Here is a 15,626-nt window from a genome sequence, read left to right as displayed (position 1 = left end):
TGTCATCACTTCATGGATTTAAACTTCCTTCATCTCAAACTGAAGTTGTGCTGTTTGGCTCAGTTCCTCTGAGGAGGTCAGTCAGTACATCGTCCCCCTCACCAGTAACATCCAATCACCTGTTAAAGATCATTTTGAACCAACAGCTGCATTTTGAGCCTCACATGTCAAAGGTCAGCCAGTCTTGTTTCCTTTAGCTCAGAAATATTGCAAAGATCAAATCTTTACTGTGATTCAATCATCTGGAACTTTGAGTTCATACTTTCTCCTGCCTGATTATTGTAATTCACTTTTCACCTGCATTTCTCAGTCCTCCATAGTTGGTCTGCAGTTAGTGCAGAACTCAGCAGCAAGGCTGCAAACAAAACCTGGCCTGCAGTCTCATATCTCACCTATTCTTGCTTCTCTTCACTGGCTTACAGTGAAATTCAGAATCCTCTTTTAAATCCTGTTATGAACATATAAAGCTGTGCATGAACAGGCCCCTGCTTATATAGCAGAGCTTCTTGGACCTTATCACTGCAGCCGGCCTCTCTGATCATCTAATCAGCGTCTCCCAACTGTCCCTCGCTCTGATTTGAACACCAGAGGCCATCGTGCTTTTGAGCTTGTTGCAGCCAAACTGTGGAACAGCCTTCCTCAGACTATCAGGTCAGCTGACTGTTAACGGCTGAAACTCATTTTTACAGGTTAGCTCTCCCTCAATCTTTTCCCCTTTATTTTCCTCCATAGTTTCTAACTGTTGTGTTTCTGATGGAATGAATGTGCTGCTTTGTTTATGTGTCTGTATGTTTGCACATGTATACTTATCATCAATGTGTGGCTTTAATTCACAGTATGAAGAACTTTGTAACTCACTGTCAGCTCCATCAAAGATCACACAGACATGAACAAACACACCCACCTGTTCCTCTTTGCTGTTTATCATCACCAGATCAGCTCCTCTGGTCTTACAGTGGTTTTGACTCTCAGACCAAGTTTTCCACTCAGTGTATTTAAAGTAACAGCTGCTTCCAAACCTCGTCCATTCTTCTGGACACCACTTCCCTTAAAGTCAAACACATGTTTTAAAGTCAGACTTTGTGTCCTGTTGTATCACATGAATCTTTGGTTCCTGTCATTTTCCCTGTAAATGCTTCATTTAAACTCAGGTTTTCTCTCTTATTCATAATGAACTGAAACTTACATTTATACAGAGAAACTGTTACACAGCATCAAACATTTAGGATTCAAAACAAAGACACAATCAGGTTATCACTGTGTAACACTGATGTTTTCTATCAGTTATTCAAACTTTATTACCTTCTATCTTCTCCTTCAGCTTCTTCACTTCTTCCTGTAACTGACTGTTGAGTCGTTTTGTTTCTGTAGAAAAAAACATGTTAAAAATGTAAATATAAATTTTATCTGACATTAGTATTTTCTTGTTAATTTTAAATACTTTCTTACCTTGATGTTCAGTCTGTAGCTCGTTGTAACTGTGGTTCAGTTTATTGTGTTTGATTTGAAGTTTGTTGTTTTCACTCTTGTTCAAAGCATCTGAAATATTTCAGTGAAACCAAAATAAAATAAAATAAAATGAGTGAAACGTTGAACAGAAATAATCTTCTTCCTCTGCTTTGTCAAATATCAATAAGAGTCAGAAACTTGCAGCCATTGCTCTTTAACATGTCCTGTGGGTGGAGGTGTTAGAACTACAGGAAATCTGATGAGCTAAATACGTATCAACTGTGAACAAAAACCACTGACAAGATTCAGAATAATTGTGCTTCAGTGTGGAGGAAGAAGGTGAAGAGTCAAACAGCATTTCTACACCTGTAGTCAGAGATGTTATCTATATGCTTTGAAAGAATAGATTCTGACTCATGTGACATGTGCCTGTTCTCACTGAAAATATGTCTTTTTACATTCAGTCAAAGCTGCTCTGAGGCTTCAACACTTCCTCTTTCTGCTTATTTATAATTAATAAATGTTTCTTCCTGCAGCTTCCAGGAACTTCCTGTTTTCAGACGTCCTTTTGCAGGCGTCTCTGTTCTCACATCATAGATTTGTGATGTTTCTGCTGATCCAGCATTAAGTCTGTCACAGCTCCACCAGGAGCTAAAGGTCAGCTGAAGATCATCAACTGATTTAAAACATAGAATCAAACCACCTTAAAATCCAAACATCAGCAGCTGCTGGAAGTTTTCTCTGTGTTGTTGTTTTTGTTATTGTGGAGTCTTTACCTGATAATATAAAGAACCTCGAGGCAACTGTTGTTGTGATTTGATGTAATAAAAAAAGATTCATTGATATATCCCAGCAGATGAATGGAGCTAACATTAGCTTGTTAGCTACCTGCTTAATACACCAAGTGAACTAACTAGTCGCACAATGACAGACGGCCACTGTCTAACATAGTGTGGCTGCACCTGCATCAGTCTGCAGCAGATGCTGCTGCCTGTCTGCTTTGTTGATGTAATCACAGAATCAGCGTGTTGAGTGAAGAGTTTGAAGGAACAACAAGAACATTCACTCCACAACACACACAAGATATGAGCCAGGAATCATGCACACAGACACACACCTGCTAATCAGTGCTAAGTAACAGACTCATGAAATACTAGAAGCTCAGTCAGCAAAACCAACGTGTTGGTCAGGCTGTACCACACAGCAGCTCATATTATTGATCAGAGAATTCCATTTAAAATGCCACCGTGCAGTTTTTATGAAGAGGAAACTATCCTTAGAGACCAAAACTCATTTGGTCCTGAATGGAAACATGTTTTTACTGCAGCAAAGGTGCTCATTTTAACATGGGAGTGTATCATGAGCATGATAATAAAACTCCTCACAGCGTGTTGTGATTCCAGCCAGAATCAGCAGATACAGAACCACCAGCTTCACTTCAACAGCTCTGAAACAGCTTCTTTTCACAGCTGGAAGCTTCTTCTGGGCTTTTATTTCTACGAAGGCAAAATGGAGAGAAAAGAATTTGTTAATTTAATTATTAAACATGTTTTAATCATAATTTGTTTCCCATTTTTCAAGCGTATTTTATTGGTTTATCGTCAGAAAGACTTTCCACCTGCAGCCGACCTGATGATGAGCTGAACAAGTTCATTCCAGCAGTTTTGATATTTACAGGAGACTTTGTCACATGTTCGTCTTCAGGTGACTTTTACATATGTGAGAACAGAGACTCTGATTGACAGAGAAACGCTTTGATGTGACTCAGAAACAGACGAATGTGTATCAGCGTGTTTCACACAAAGACCAGATCATGAGGACAATGTTGGTTATTATAACATGAATATTATGTCATTAAAACAATATCTCCATGATTTGCTGAAATGAAAACAGAGTTGTTATTCATTGGTCTGATTTCCTGTCAGCTAAAACTAGCTGTGACAAGTGTGCTTCGAGTAGTTTCTGTGGTTATACTCGCTCCACAGTGTCGAGCAACACTTCCTTGTTTCTTATATTTCTGCCTTCACCACTGATCTGTGAGATAACTCCTCCAACACTTTTCTGTCAGCTTGTTTCTACACTTACTAAAATAACACACTGATACTTTAAACTAGACACTTTTTATCATTTATTCTCTTAATAAACAGAAAACATTAAAAAATATAGAAACATATAAACCATAATAAGAGCAGAGACTGCACACCTTCACCAAAGCTTGAACTTTCCTCCACACCATGAATAAACTGAGTCTCTGGATCCAAAAGCTTTGATGGATCTGTATTAGTTTGATATTTTATTGAGAAGATGGAAACAGTCTCTCCTGATTCCTGATGCCTCAGTATTTGATACTTACCTCCGTCCTGTGTTGAAACATGGACCTGACGGTCTGTGCAGGAGTCCACATTCTCATGGAGGAGGACCAGTCCCTCCAGTCTCTCTCCTCTGTCCTCTCCTTTGCTGTATTTCACATTCATGCTCAACTCTGGATCCTCATCAATGATGGAAGACATTTTAAGATGCTCAGTTTTCAGCAGTATCAGTTTCCTGTGCAGCAGAGCCGTCACTCAGTCGCTGTGTTTCTCTGTTAACTGGAGCTTTTCTATGTGAAGCTGATTCTGATTCTGCAGTAAATCATAAGTAAATGTTGGTCCTCTGTATTCTGATGCTGCTGTCGCTTCGCTGTCTCTGTCTCTCTGTGAGCTGCTTTCAACAGGAGGTACAGACGTCATGACAGGAAAAGCTAAACCACATTTTGTTCATAGTTAGAATTAAAACTGATAACACAAAGTCCAGATAAACAGAATCAACTTTCTGGGTTTATTCAACAAATTAAACTAAATTTCCTTCAAAATAAAATGTTTGCATTTTATTTTATTCATGGTTTGAGTTTATGAACTCTACTTTTTCACAGATATTTCTTTGTTGTTGTTTTTTGGACAGAGACCATTGAAACAGTAAAGAAAGTGGAGAGAGAGGGGCTGAGCTGCAGCACAGAGCCTGGGCTGAACATGAACCTGAGCCTCTGCAGTACTTTTTACTGCTGCTAGTCTTTCTGTCCTGACAGATGTGATGATCTGATCTGTGACTAAATAAGAACACAGACGTGTTTATGTGACAGCCGAGTCACATGATGGAACAAATTTATAGGACAAAATGATAAAAGTGCATCTGAACGGTTTCTGAAAATATTTTTCTTATCTGATATGAAACTCACGAATACGTTGTGCAACATGTAATGTGCCACGCATCCTCGTGTCCTCATTTGACATCATCAGATGTTACAGCCGAGATAAAATGGAGGGGGGGGGGGGGGGGGGGAGGGAGAGAGAGAGAGAGAGAGAGAGAGATTGACAGTGAGTCTTGAGATGTGAGAGATTTGTCATGTTTAGTGTGTTTGGAGTGTGTAGATAGCAGTGTCAGGAAAGTTCCTATGAAAAAGTAATTAATTATAGTAACTAGTTACTTCTTCAAAAAGTAACTGAGTTACTAGATTCTAAAAGTAATTAATTACTTGAAAAGTAACTTTTGTGTTACTTTAAAAAAATGTTTAACACTCTGGGGTCCAGGGTATAATCCATTTTTAACTACTTTTGATGTTTCCTCCACATTTCACCTTTAAAAACTATTTACTTGCCTTGTTTGGTCTCATTCTCTTCAGCACAACCTCACGTGTCTGAATTTACAGTCATGTTTTCATTCTGACAAACTGTATTAACACAACTGATCAAAATCAGACAAAAAACTGTAACAACCACAAACATGTTTAATGATCATATTTCATAACTTTAAATGCAAATATAAACTGTCAATTTTAAAATCCTATGCACAAGTTTTGCAAACAACAAAGTTATTTGCATCCATTTAATTTTACCTTGATTTTTTAAATAACCATTTCAAACTATTTACAGAACAATCAGCTGTTCTTCAACAAGATGTCACACAAATTATTTGTGCCAAATATTTCTGTCCACTATAAAGGAAACATCACAGCCTGATACCTGCAGGTCTGACAGCAGCAGGTGTGACACTCCTGTTTCTACCTGGAGACAGCAGTCGCCTCATTGTTCTGACACACAACACAACACTATCCACAACACTACACACTAACTACACAAGACAACACACTAACCACACACTCCAAACACACTAAACGTCACAAATCTCTCTCTCTCTCTCTGTCACTCCTAAAACATCTCCCTCTTCCTAAACAACCAAATGTCATGTTGCCATATCATTTTTTAATTGGTCGACATGGTGCATTTTTCCACCAACACAAAATGGATGTTTTTGTTTTGTTTTTTTTATTTTTTGCTCATAAGCAGAGAGGTCTCGCTGCGCTGTCCTTAGACAGCAAACGTGACGAAACTATTGAGGGAAAAACGCTGCGTATATCTTGTTTATCATGACTCTGGTTTTACGTGGCACAATTTACAAACCTTGTTGCTTTGTCATCTTGAAGTGGTCATGTGATTGGCTTACCACGACTACTTTATTCTTCCTCAGTCAAACAGCAGCACTCGTGCCATTGTTTTGCCCCCTGAGCTCCAGGTGTTGTGCCAAAAACTGATCGTCTACCAGAAAGTGATTGCTGTCCGTGGGCAATCTGTAGCATCCAGATTACTTACAGCTACTCACGTGCAACTGATATAAGATGCAGTAAGCTGAACACAGCTTCAACCGTCTGTTTGTTGAAAAATAGTAACGCGAGTGCATTTTCTTGTTAGTAACCACAGCTGGACTGGCGGTGATTTTTTGTTTTTACGGCCGATGATTATTTATTTCATTTTTTTAGTAACGGTATAAACAATGAAAGGTGTTGGATTGGCCAGATGCTGGCCGATGTGTCAAAATAACTCAGTTGTTTGGTGGTGGCTGTGGCGGAGCTTCCACAGAGGCCAGCAGGTGGATGTTCATAAGGTTAGTTAGTAGAGTTGCCGTCCCGTACAAACGGAATCGTCCCACATTCAGAGAAAATATTACGCGGTAAATGACGTCAGTGCGCACACTGTGTCTGAGGAGGATGTGCGGAAGTGCTTCAGGAAGGTGAACGCACGCAAAGCTACTGGTCCGGACGGGATTCTCGGCCGCGTCCTCAAGTCATGCGCGGCTCAGCTGTCTGGAGTGTTCACGCACATCTTCAACCTTTCCCTCTCTCTGTCTGTAGTCCCAGCCTGCTTCAAAATGGCCACCATCGTCCCTGTACCCAAATCCTCCACCATCTCCTCATTGAACGACTGGCGACCTGTAGCCCTGACCCCCATCGTAAGCAAATGCTTCGAGAAGCTGGTCAGGGACTTCATCTGCTCTGCACTACCCGACTCACTGGACCCTCTACAATTTGCATACCGCCACAACAGGTCCACCTCTCCCCCCTTCACCCTGCCCCTCCCCAATCAAGACTCAACGACCACCCCCACCCTCCCCAATCCAGACTCAACGACCACCACCACACCTCTCACCCCCCTTTCCTCCTCCCTGAAACTCAGAATACACACTCAGGATGTGAGCCGACTATTCCAGAAACAGAAGCCCAGGAAAGCCCCCGGACCAGACGTTGTCTCACCCTCCTGCCTCAAAACCTGTGCTGAACAGCTGGCTCCCATCTTTACTCGCATCTTCAACACATCCCTGGAGCTGTGTGAAGCTCCCTCCTGCTTCAAACGCTCCACCATCATCCCTGTTCCCAAGAAACCCACCATCACAGGACTGAATGACTACAGACCTGTCGCCTTGACGTCTGTGGTCATGAAATCCTTCGAACGACTAGCCCATCTGAAAGACATTACAGGCCACCAGCTGGACCCTCTGCAGTTTGCCTACCGGGCAAACAGGTCGGTGGATGATGCAGTGAACATGGGGCTGCATTACATCCTGCAACACCTTGACCGCCCGGGAACTTATGCCAGGGTCCTGTTTGTGGACTTTAGTTCGGCTTTTAACACCATTGTGCCTGAACTTCTTTCCTCCAAACTCTCCCAGGTCATCGTGTCACCAGCTACCTGTCTGTGGATCACCAGCTTCCTGACAGACAGAAAGCAACAAGTGAGGCTGGGGGAGATCACCTCTGAAACCCGGTCCCTCAAGGATGTGTCCTCTCACCACTACTGTTCTCCCTCTACACTAACGACTGCACCTCCAAGAACTCGGCTGTCAAACTCCTAAAGTTTGCAGATGACACCACTGTCATTGGCCTCATTCAAGATGGTGATGAGTCTGCATACCGGCAGGAAGTTGAGCAGCTGGTACTCTGGTGCAGTCAGCACAATCTGGAGCTGAACACGCTTAAGACTGTAGAGATGACAGTGGACTTCAGGAGACATCCCTCAACTCTGCTCCCCCTCACCATATCAGACAGCCCTGTGTCAGCTGTGAAGATCTTCAAGTTCCTTGAAGAGGATGTACTTCCTGAGACAACTGGGGGAGTACAGTCGACACAGGAGCTGCTGATCCAGTTCTACACTGCGGTCATTGAGTCTGTCCTGTGCTCCTCCATCACAGTCTGGTATGGAGCAGCCACTAAACAGGACAGGAGCAGACTGCAGCGGACTGTACGGGCAGCAGAAAGGATCATCGGCGCCCCCCTGCCCTCCATCCAGGATCTGTACCTCTCAAGAACCAGGAAACGGGCAGGGAAAATCATCACAGACCCCTCACACCCTGGACACAGACTTTTTGATCTGCTGCCCTCTGGCAGACGGTACAGAAGCCTGCAGACCAGGACCACCCGACACAGGAACAGTTTCTTTCCCCTCGCCATCTCCCTTCTTAACAGTTGACCTGTCACACTGCTCCCACTGCCAGACTGCATCTGCACCTTATGTACATTTTGTAGTATTCATTCCACCTCATTCACTTCTGTATTTTATGTATATAAGTTTAGATTCGTTATTTATAGTTGGTTTAACTCAGCTTTGTGTATGTATGTGTAATGTGTATATATAGACACGTGTGTGTGCGTGCGTGCGTGTGTGTGTGTGTGCGTGTGTGCGTGTGCGTGTGTGTGTGTGTGTGTGCGTGTGTGCGTGTGCGTGTGTGTGTGTGCGTGTGTGTGTGTGTGTGTGTGATTTACATTGCTGTGCTTGAGAGCCACCATCTACCGGAACCAAATTCCCTGTATGTGTCTGCACATATACTTGGCCAATAAACACGATTCTGATTCTGATTCTGATGATGCCATAGCCCTGACACTACACACTGCCCTGTCACACCTGGAGAAGAGAGACACGTATGTGAGGATGCTGTTTGTAGATTACAGCTCAGCATTCAATACCATCGTTCCCTCGAAGCTGGACAGGAAACTGCAGGATCTAGGACTGAGCAGCTCCCTCTGCAGCTGGATCCTTAGCTTCCTGTCTGACAGACGCCAAGTGGTCAGACTGGGCAGCATCACCTCATCCCCCATCACACTGAACACTGGTGCTCCACAGGGGTGTGTACTGAGCCCTCTCCTGTACTCACTCTACAGCTACGACTGCACAGCCACTAACAGCTCCAACATCATTGTGAAGTTTGCGGACGACACTACAGTGGTGGGTCTTATCACCAACGGTGATGAGACGGCTTACAGGGAGGAGGTCAGCGCCCTGACCCACTGGTGTCAAGACAACCATCTCACCCTCAACGTCGCAAAGACAAAGGAGTTGATAGCGGACTTCCGGAGGTGCAGAGAAGTACACACCCCCATCACCATCAACGGCGCTGCTGTGGAGAGAGTGAGCAGCTTCCAGTTCCTTGGAGTACATCTGGCTGAGGATCTTACGTGGTCAGTACACACAAACAAAACAGTGAAGAAGGCGCAGCAGCGCCTCTTCTTTCTCAGGAGACTGAAAAGATTCGGCATGAGCCCCCGCATCCTCAGGACCTTCTATCACTGTGCCATTGAGAGCATCCTCACTGGATGCATCACCACCTGGTACGGCAACAGCACCGCTTACAACCGTAAAGCTCTCCAGCGAGTCGTGCGGTGCTCTGAACAGATAATTGGAGGTGAGCTTCCCTCCCTCCAAGACATCTACAGGAAGCGGTGCCTGAGGAAAGCGGGGAGGATCATCAAGGACTCCAGTCACCCCAGCCATAAACTGTTCAGACTGCTTCCATCAGGAAGGAGGTTCTGCAGCATCCGGTCCCGTACCAGCAGACTGAGAGACAGCTTCTTCCATCAGGACATCAGACTGCTGAACACGTCATAGACACCTCAGCTTCACTACTGGAACTTCAACATTATGCACTACATACTGTATATAAATGCCACTTGTTTTGCACATGTCCAACTACCAACCTCTGTATATTTTATGTATTTTATCTTATTGTTTACTCTATTTAATTTGTAAAATATGTACATACGCACGCGCGCGCACACACACACACACACACACACACACACACACACACACACACACACACACACACACACACACACATATGTACACACACGTAGAAAAACATATTTAGTATACACATTCAGTAATATGCCATTCTTATATTTTGCTTGTTCTTATGGTATTGTATTTTTGCACACCTCTGTTGCTTGTGAAGATCGCACACAAGAATTTCACTCACATGTAGTGTACCAGTGTACCTGCACATGTGATGTGACTATAAAAGTCATTTGATTTGATTTGAAAAGGAACACAGTTTGTCCCGGACTTCAGCTTGAATGAAAAAAGAAACAAATGTAACCCTCGTAAGATTTACAGCAATCAGAAGTACAGGGTTCTTTGAATGCATCGTAGTTCTCGTCTGATAGTTTAATTCCCGGGCTTGCCCTGAAGGCATCACCTGCATCTCGGTGCGCGTGAAGGTGTGGTGTAGAAGAACAAAGACGGCAAGGAAAACCTCCATGCTGCCGCGGAGCACGGTTTTTCCCAGTTGAAAGAGAGAAAAGAGGTTCAATTAATATTTGTGAGAGAGCTGTCGTTAGCGGTGAACCACAGACGGGTACCTACCTCGAAGGAGTCGGAGTGTTTCTTCGAGCCTTTTGAACTATTCTGGTGAGTTAGCCTAGCTCACATAGCACCGCTATTGCAGTTCAATGCACTGTGACAAAAAAACAACTAACCAGTCAGAATAGTAGTAAATGTGTTTAATTATGTTTAAGATGTGTTTTCATAGTATTGCAATGTTGTGACAGTTTTGTTTATTATGAGTGTTTAGTGTTTTTTCCTTTCTTGAGCCTGCTAGTTCAGCCGCGGCCAGCTAAGTGGTTATGCGATTAGGGTTGCCAACCGTCCCTTAAAAAACGGAATCGTCCCGTATTTAGAAACAAAAGTACACGTCCCGTATTGAGCTAATAAGCGACGCACTTTGTCCCGTAATACAGTGAGAATCAAAAGTAGTCTATAAATGTTAATGGAATTAACACTTTGTTTGAAAACATAATTCCCAGCCCCTCTCCTGCTTTGTGACCAATGAGCTGACAGCACACTTATGACAATTCGAGTATGACAATTCAGATTACCGCTCATCTCATTGGTCGAGGAAAGGTCACTTAGGGAGAAAATACCGGAAGACAACAGATGACCACAACAAGAAGCATGGCCAACAGGGAAACAAACGCCGACACTGCGGTGCAAGTCTCGGACGACAGTACACCTAAAGCTGGGCAAACACTGTGCGATTTTTTCAGTCACGTTATTCAGCTCCTGCTCAAACTGCACGATTGACTCGCAGGGGTTAGAAGTTGGTAGGTCACGATGCAGGTCTCACACTATACGGCCCGATGCTCTGATGCGACCTGAGTGCTCACACTGTGCCTCCATAACATGAAGGTTATAACAGAAAATCTGTCGCTCTCCCTCTCTGTCTTTCACTCACACAGACACACCACCACCATCAACTTTGCTAAATTGCTAATGAAAAACATTGATCAGGCAGCTGTGATTGAGCAGCATGTAAATCCAACTATTTTCATGGTTGTTGTGGTCGTGATAATTTTGTGATGCCACATGGAAAAGGCTCGGATGAGCTTTCCAAAGTTTTACAAGTTGTGCCTCCATCGCTTGTGTCCAGATCACAGGCTGCACAGCCGTGCTGCTCCATCTTTTTCACCGACGTTTACGTGTTTGCGCGTGAGCAGTGTGCTTCTCGTTATCCCACGTATACTACACGATGCACGATGAAGGCCAAAATCGGGCCGATCACCAAGTCGGTCGCATGACTCAAAAATCGTCTCAAAATGGGCCAAAATTCACACAGTGTGCGCCCAGCATTAGAGCAGCAATGTTTGTTCGCTCAGAGAAAGAAAAAAAAGGCTGCAAAAGTACAGGGAGGAATGGGAAAAGGGAAACACCTGGCTGGAAAAGTGCACGATAACACCTATAAAGCGCACTGCACTGTGTGCCGGCGCACTTTTTCCATAGGCATGCTTCTAGTGGTGGGCACATGAAGAACATGAGGGGCGTGAAAGCTCGGGGAACCCTTAACCAATTTCTTGTCCACCAGGCCACGGCAGAAGCAGATATGGTATGTAAATGTAACCCATGGTTATTTTATTGCCAATTGTATTCTGTTTTTATTCTAATTTGAAGTGTTACTGTTTTGTTAAATGCTGAGTTTTCCCCATGTACCGTGAATGCACCATAGCGCGTGCGTGGTGACTTTCTTTCACTGCATCCGCCTGCACGGAGCTAGATGCGCAAAGCTGTGTGGATATTCAGTCCTGTAACGTGTTGCGCTACGGAATTAATGTTTTCTATGAAGAATATCCTGGTGAGTCTCACAGTTGCAGTTTCAGTTGTGATTCATAGTCCAGTTTCTGAGCATAAAACCAGTCAGGATACTATGCTTGTCGGAAATGTGATGTTTGTCTTAGAACCTGCTAACGATTGCTTAGCTGTGTTAGCCTGTGGAAAGTATGCTAGCGTACCCACATGTGCTCCCTGGGCTAATGCGCTTACATGTGAAGTTTTAGCTAACACACCACGGAGACACTTTTCATGCTTCATGATTTGCAGTGAAATGTATTTTTGTTGTTGATAAATTGTTATTGGCCAATAAGAACTGTATAGGTGTGTGATGTGTGAGGGGGAACAAAAAGGGATAACACTAGAGAAACACATGTTTTGTTTTACAAGTGAGTGATTGCACTGCACGCTGTGTGCAGGCTGGTTTTTTTTATGTAGTAGAAATCTGCTGCAAGGACCGAGCGGTGCCATCTAAGGACTGGATGCCACTGGAGGTGCCTAGAAAGGACGTTCTCAATCTGAAGGCCACCTGTTTCCTTGGAGGGTGGTAGGATACAACGATTTGCAATTTTTTTTTGGATTAACGTTTTTTTCTGAGATCCCAGGACACTTTATGTTGTTACTTTTTTCTTTTTTTTGGGTCAGATCTGATTCCACTTAACACAAAAAAAAAGCAAAAACTGTGACTAAAGACAATTAACACTTACTAAGAACACTGAATACTAAGTGCACTGAACTGAAATGGACAGCCTACCTGATACATTTATGGACACTTTAAGTGATATGTTGTACATTGTTGACATTTACATGTTTGAAATGATTTAAATGTTTTGTTCATGTCTATGTTTTGGACCATTTAAATGTTGAATACACTCAAATCACTTTTCTCCCTTTAAGTTGTTGTCAGTGTCTCATTCTGAGTGGAGGGATATTCCTTCTTTAAGTTGAGTTACCACTGCCAGTCTCCTTACGATCCTAACTGAACCCAACAAGAGTAGATTCCCAAATATAGTTTTTTTCCTTGACTTTGTATGACAGATTACTGTGGATTTGACTGATTTTGGACTACTCAGTAAAAAAGGGTGACAATTAGTGGCGAGCCAGCCAGGAGATTGGCATAGTGGTTTTACCTCCAACTCATATGACACACTGAGTGATACTTTTATTTTCGAAAATGGCACTTGACCTTTGTGAACGTTTTAGAGTTGATAGCCAGAAAACCCTGCTTATTACAGGTATTGAAAGACATCGTAGTGAACATGATATAACTAATGTTTTTGAAGTCAATGGTAAGATCTCTAACATTGTCAGGGTCCCTGATGAGCCACATCAGCCCGAAGGCAGAACACTTATAGTGTATGAGTCTGAACAGGCTATCTTAAAGATAGACCCTTCCACCTTAGGGGAAGTTGTCAGCCCTGTAGACCCTACAGTGAAATGGGTTTCCAAAACCATCAGAGATATCACCCAAGAAGAAATGGGCAAGGAAGTGGCCCGTAGATACCTGAAGGAACTTGAGTTTATGGGGGGCAGTGGGAGGGCAGGCTTCCTCAGTATTTTCCAAGGCGAGTTGCAGGCCAGCCCTACCCCCCAGACTGAGACACAGTCACCCGTTGACCATAACGTTAATACGACAGCTGACATCATTCCCAATACTGATTCAAGTGAACCCGTAGAACCCACAAGTGCTTTCAGCCCACATACTGACACTTTTGCTGGTCCAGTACATGTAGACGAGAGCATCTACAACCCTTCGCATATTCAGAAAGTAGTGGTTGAACATGTTATTCGTAATGAGCCAAGTCACGCACCCCTTGCTCATGCTAAGATACGTACCTTCTCAGGCCGACTTCCACGGCCCAACGGTGAAGTCGACTATGAGACATGGCGTACCCAAGTCGATCTTCTACTCAGTGACCCTTTTCTGACTGATGCCCTCAAAGTGAGGAAGATACTTGAGAGCTTACTTAGCCCTGCATCTGAAATTGTAAAGCCTCTGGGGGTCACTGCGACACCAAGCACTTATGTCACTCAGCTTGATTCAGCCTTTGGAGTTGTTGAGGACGGTGAAGAGCTTTACACTGCCTTTCTTGGCTCGAATCAAAACAGCGGAGAAAACCCATCTGCCTTCTTGAACCGTCTTCACAGCCTTCTCACACGAGTCATTTCTAGAGGGGGAGCCCCTCCTACAAATGTAAATGAACTGCTTCTTAAGCAATTCATTAGAGGTTGCTGGGACCAAAGCTTGATAGTAAGTCTCCAGCTTGAAGCAAAAAAGAGCTTTCCACCCTCATTTTCGGAGCTTCTCCTCATGTTAAGGACTGAGGAAGAGCGTCGTTTCGCCAAGTTGGACCGCATGAAGAAACATTTGGGTGCAACAAAAGCTGCTGCACATGCACACTCAGTTTTTAGTATGCCCACCTTTGGCCAAGCGCCACTTGCGACTCCTACTCCTACCGACAGTGAAGCTGTGAAACTCGAACAAAAAGTCAATGAGCTCGCAAAGCAAGTTGAACAGTTAACTTTAACTCAAAGGCCAAGGAGCACCACCCCAAGTACTGAACCTCTTGTAAGCACTAAATCCAAATCTGTGAACCCAAAACTGAATGAAACTGCCAAGCTTGAAAGTCAAATAGCCGAGTTGACCAAACAAGTCCAAATGCTTGTCCAAAGCCAAAGACATTTAACCAAACCTGAGAAATATGAGCCCAAAAATTCTCTAGCTGTCAACACCAGAAACTCACAGGCATTTGCTAAAGTTCCTGGCACACCTAGGGCATGGTTTTGCTTTAAGTGTGGGGAAGACAATCATATTGCAGTAAGCTGCACAAATGACGCTAATCCCACACTTGTCCGAGAAAAGCATGCAGAGTTGAGAAAGAAACAGGCTGATTTTGCTGCACGACAGGCCACAGCCCCGTTTGCTTTAAACTAGTGGCAGCTCCTGTCGTGGGACACCCAGGAGCTGAAACCCTTGATTCCCCCAGTCCCGAGACATTAGCTTGTGGTCCTGAAGTGCAAATCACAGAACCCATTCATCCCATAGACAGCCTAGATCCTAACTTCCTCTTCCCTCAAGGTCTCATAGGCCCACGCTGTGCAGCCTCAGTACTTGTTGACGGGGTACCCTGTGAATCCATAATGGACTCAGGCTCACAGGTTACGACCATTTCTGAGTCTTTTCACAAGATGCACCTTTCCCACCTTCCCATCCAGCCAATACATGCTCTTCTTGAAATTGAAGGAGCAGGAGGGCAAAACGTGCCATACTTGGGATATGTTCAGACTTGCATTACATTTCCCGAAAATATTGCAGGCAAAGAACAACAATTAGCTGTTTTGGCCCTTGTTGTTCCTGAGTGTCACTTTAACAGTAGAATTCCGCTGTTGATAGGGACAAATGTGCTTTTACGGGTTTATGGACAGTTAGTACATCAAGATGGTCCCAAGTTCATTCGTAAGCTACACTCTAAGCAGTTTGCAACGATCCTTCAA

The 15,626-nt window shown here is 43.7% G+C and overlaps 2 protein-coding genes across 4 annotated transcripts in view; both read right to left on the bottom strand.

Moving 5' to 3' along the window:
- The window catches only part of LOC112431695 (low affinity immunoglobulin epsilon Fc receptor), a 71,792-nt gene that overhangs the window by 24,183 nt on the left and 31,983 nt on the right, over window positions 1-15,626 (bottom strand). For 2 of the 3 annotated variants that reach the window (XM_076879319.1, XM_024800400.2), the window contains exons 1-5: window positions 3,803-4,129; window positions 2,835-2,945; window positions 1,450-1,539; window positions 1,303-1,365; window positions 905-1,047 (exon numbers count right to left, since the gene is read on the bottom strand). In XM_076879319.1, coding sequence (XP_076735434.1) covers window positions 905-1,047; window positions 1,303-1,365; window positions 1,450-1,539; window positions 2,835-2,945; window positions 3,803-3,959 — 564 coding nt within the window. In that variant the 5' untranslated portion in view covers window positions 3,960-4,129. Of the gene's footprint in view, window positions 1-904; window positions 1,048-1,302; window positions 1,366-1,449; window positions 1,540-2,834; window positions 2,946-3,802; window positions 4,130-15,626 lie in introns of those variants that run through there. The other variant, XM_076879320.1, reaches the window with a different exon arrangement.
- The window catches only part of LOC112430710 (uncharacterized), a 145,577-nt gene that overhangs the window by 118,386 nt on the left and 11,565 nt on the right, over window positions 1-15,626 (bottom strand). The gene's annotated exons all lie outside the window — the stretch shown is intronic.

Source organism: Maylandia zebra, linkage group LG22 (assembly GCF_041146795.1).
Source record: "Maylandia zebra isolate NMK-2024a linkage group LG22, Mzebra_GT3a, whole genome shotgun sequence".
NCBI lineage: Eukaryota > Metazoa > Chordata > Actinopteri > Cichliformes > Cichlidae > Maylandia > Maylandia zebra.
Note: the sequence above shows the minus strand (reverse complement) of the source record. Positions and strands in the feature narration are given on the sequence as shown.